Raw genomic sequence first — 2,875 nt, 5'->3', positions numbered from 1 at the left:
CATTGTCTAGGTTTATTGCTCTGTTCTCTCTCTTTCCTGTGGTCCTTGACCTCTTTAAATTCTCTCTTATCACTTTCTCATTTTCTTTATATCTCTAACTGTCTCTATAATCCGAAACACTTTCTTACAAATTTCTCTCTTCCTTGCTCTTCCTTTTCTTCTTTCACACCTATTCAACACAATATACAACTATTGTGGAGTTAACACAAATCCTTTATATATAGCTTCCTCCACTTTCCTTTATAGCTCTCTTCTTAGTACAACCCTTCTCTCTCTCTCTCTCTATATATATATCTTCTCTAGAATCCAATCTAGAAAATTAGAGAGATAAAGCACACAACTTAAAGGTCATTTTCTTGGGGCATTGTAGTGTTACAAACTAAACAAAACGAAGAAACAAGAAAATGTCAAACAGAAGATCAAGACAATCTTCGAGAGCTTCCAGGATCTCTGATGACCAGATGATCGACCTCGTTGGCAAGCTCCGTCAGTTTTTACCGGAGATTCGTGAACGGCGTCGTTCCGAAAAGGTATATATTCCCATTTAACCTCTTCACATATAAAAAACAGAAAAAAGGAAAACAAAAAATGGGAGAAGACATATAAATCAATCAAAAGAAACCAAAAAAAAGTCTGAACTTTTGATTCCTGACAACATTTTTTGGTTTCCATTTTGACCAAATAAAAACGTCTATAAAGTCATGTCTTGTGATGTCCGTACATGTATTATTCATACTTTGACTCCTAATGATGTTTGTTGAAAATGTGCAATCCTAGCTAACGCTATTATTTGTGCTCGAAACAGGTGTCAGCATCGAAGGTACTGCAAGAGACATGCAACTACATAAGAAACTTGCATAGAGAGGTTGACAATCTCAGTGACCGTTTGTCGCAGCTTCTCGACTCAGTTGATGAAGATAGCCCTGAAGCTGCCGTGATTAGAAGCTTACTCATGTAACCTTCCATTATATTATTTATCATGATTATAACTTCATAATATTATATATTTATTAATTTTATCTATATATATGTAATGTAATATCTTGATCGTCCTTATCAAGGGACGTGTTTTAGCTCTTTATGAACTTCCGAATTTTTGTTCCAGCAGTTACATTAATTTCATAGTCAGTAGTATCCTAAATTTGTGATATTTATTGAATAAAATAATGGAAAGATCGAGAAAAATGCAGGATAAATATGATACTTTATCCATTTCTTATAAAAATAGGTTTAAAATTATTAATTGTTGGGTAAGCAACCGGCTCATATTTATTGCGTTTCTATAAATGACGATGACGTTGACGAAGTAACGTGAGGTATCTACATTTAACGATGATAGTTAAATGTGTGAAAAGCTATTGAGCATGAGTGTGTGTATATGAATGTCCGACAAATCTTTTTGGAAATTTTTGGCGTATGGGCTGCCACGTAACTTCGTTTGAAATGTCCCATGAAGACCTTTTACTTTGAAGAGAGATTCGTAATTTTCTAGAAAACATTTTGGAGGGAATTAAATGATGGTCCGCCAGTTTCTATTCGATGTTATTATTTTTCATATATAGTTTCTTTAACTGAGAAAAATGCATCTGAAAAGTTGATAGATACTTCATTCTACTAAAAAAAAGGTTTAAGGCTTTAAGCGATCTCTTTAGTGGCGTGTCGGCGCTATACATACTCATGCATTTCACTTTAATTCTAGGGCAAATGTCATGAAAACCCACTTTTTCCTAAAGTATTATCACAAAAACCCAATTTCCACTCATGGTATACTTTCCCAAATTTTTTGCTTATGTGGCCATTTTCCTTTTACATTTTTGCCCTTACTAACAACTTACCCCTCTTTCTCTCCTTCTTTTCTCTCTTTTTCTCTTCTTTTTTGTTGTTAACACTTTAACAAAGTAAAATATATTTATTTGTTATCATAAAACAAATTTTCTATTTATTTATATAAAATATGTTATGATTATATATTTTCTACATTTTAAGATACATATTGCTATATTTTTTATGAATTTTTAGATTATACAGTATCCATCAGTCGTTGAACATTTGTTCAATTATAAGTGGATAATCAATTGCAGTATTGTTAATAGATAGTTACTTGTGTTTATTCATACAAAATATACATACATAAATTTGGTTAGATCTTTATCCATAGCATATTATCCATAACACAACATAGACCAAATAAGTACAAAACCCTTTAATTCTAAATTTTAAATCCTAGAACATAAACCCTTGAACCTAAAACCAAAACTATTCACTTTAAAAAAAAAAAAAAAAAAGTTTAGTGGATAGAAAAACTGTGGATAGGTCTCCATGGATTTACAAAGCATATCTAGACATTAAGCTGAAGAATAGCAGTTGAATGGTGGCTATGGATGTGATCATGTGGATATTTTTTTGTGGATACCAATGTAGACAGACCAAAGAATCATCATACAACATCCACACAATTAAATCCATAGACACCATGAGCTCCTTGCTTCATATTTTGTGTTGGTCCAGAAACATATACACTCATAAGTGGTTAATAAACAAAATAAAAATTAACAACATTGATTTATTTAGAACATTGAATATCAATCATGTGGATTAGTAGTTATGGATACTTATCTTATAATATCTTGCTCATTCTTTACATGAGCAGAAATTTGTCCAAGATAAATTAGCCACATAGATTTCTTTTAGCTAAATGTTTTTGTACTATTTTTCAGCTAGAAGGATTTCTTTTAGGGTTTAGGGTTTAGGGTTGAGGGTTTAGGGTTTAGGGTTTATGGTTTTAGGGTTTAGGGTTTAGGGTTTAGGGTTTAGGGTTTAGGGTTTAGGGTTTAGGGTTCAGGGTTTAGGGTTTAGGGTTTAGGGTTTAGGGTTT

At 32.2% G+C, this 2,875-nt stretch overlaps 1 protein-coding gene across 1 annotated transcript; it reads left to right on the top strand.

Annotated features, from left to right (window-relative positions):
* Positions 49-1,141, top strand: LOC104790523 (transcription factor PRE5). Its single transcript, XM_010516300.2, has 2 exons — positions 49-530; positions 806-1,141. Exons 1-2 carry the CDS (start codon positions 405-407, stop codon positions 956-958), a joined length of 279 nt encoding a protein of 92 aa, XP_010514602.1. The 5' UTR covers positions 49-404; the 3' UTR covers positions 959-1,141.

The sequence above is a fragment of the Camelina sativa genome, chromosome 6 (assembly GCF_000633955.1).
Source record: "Camelina sativa cultivar DH55 chromosome 6, Cs, whole genome shotgun sequence".
Classification (NCBI taxonomy): domain Eukaryota; kingdom Viridiplantae; phylum Streptophyta; class Magnoliopsida; order Brassicales; family Brassicaceae; genus Camelina; species Camelina sativa.
This window is presented reverse-complemented; position numbering and strand designations above follow the sequence as displayed.

Excerpts from the sequence above, each read along its gene's own strand:
- LOC104790523 (XM_010516300.2), top strand. The coding sequence starts at position 405 with ATGTCAAACAGAAGATCAAGACAATCTTCGAGAGCTTCCAGGATCTCT. Across the intron at positions 531-805 it reads AACGGCGTCGTTCCGAAAAG|GTGTCAGCATCGAAGGTACT; the intron begins GTATATATTCCC and ends TGCTCGAAACAG.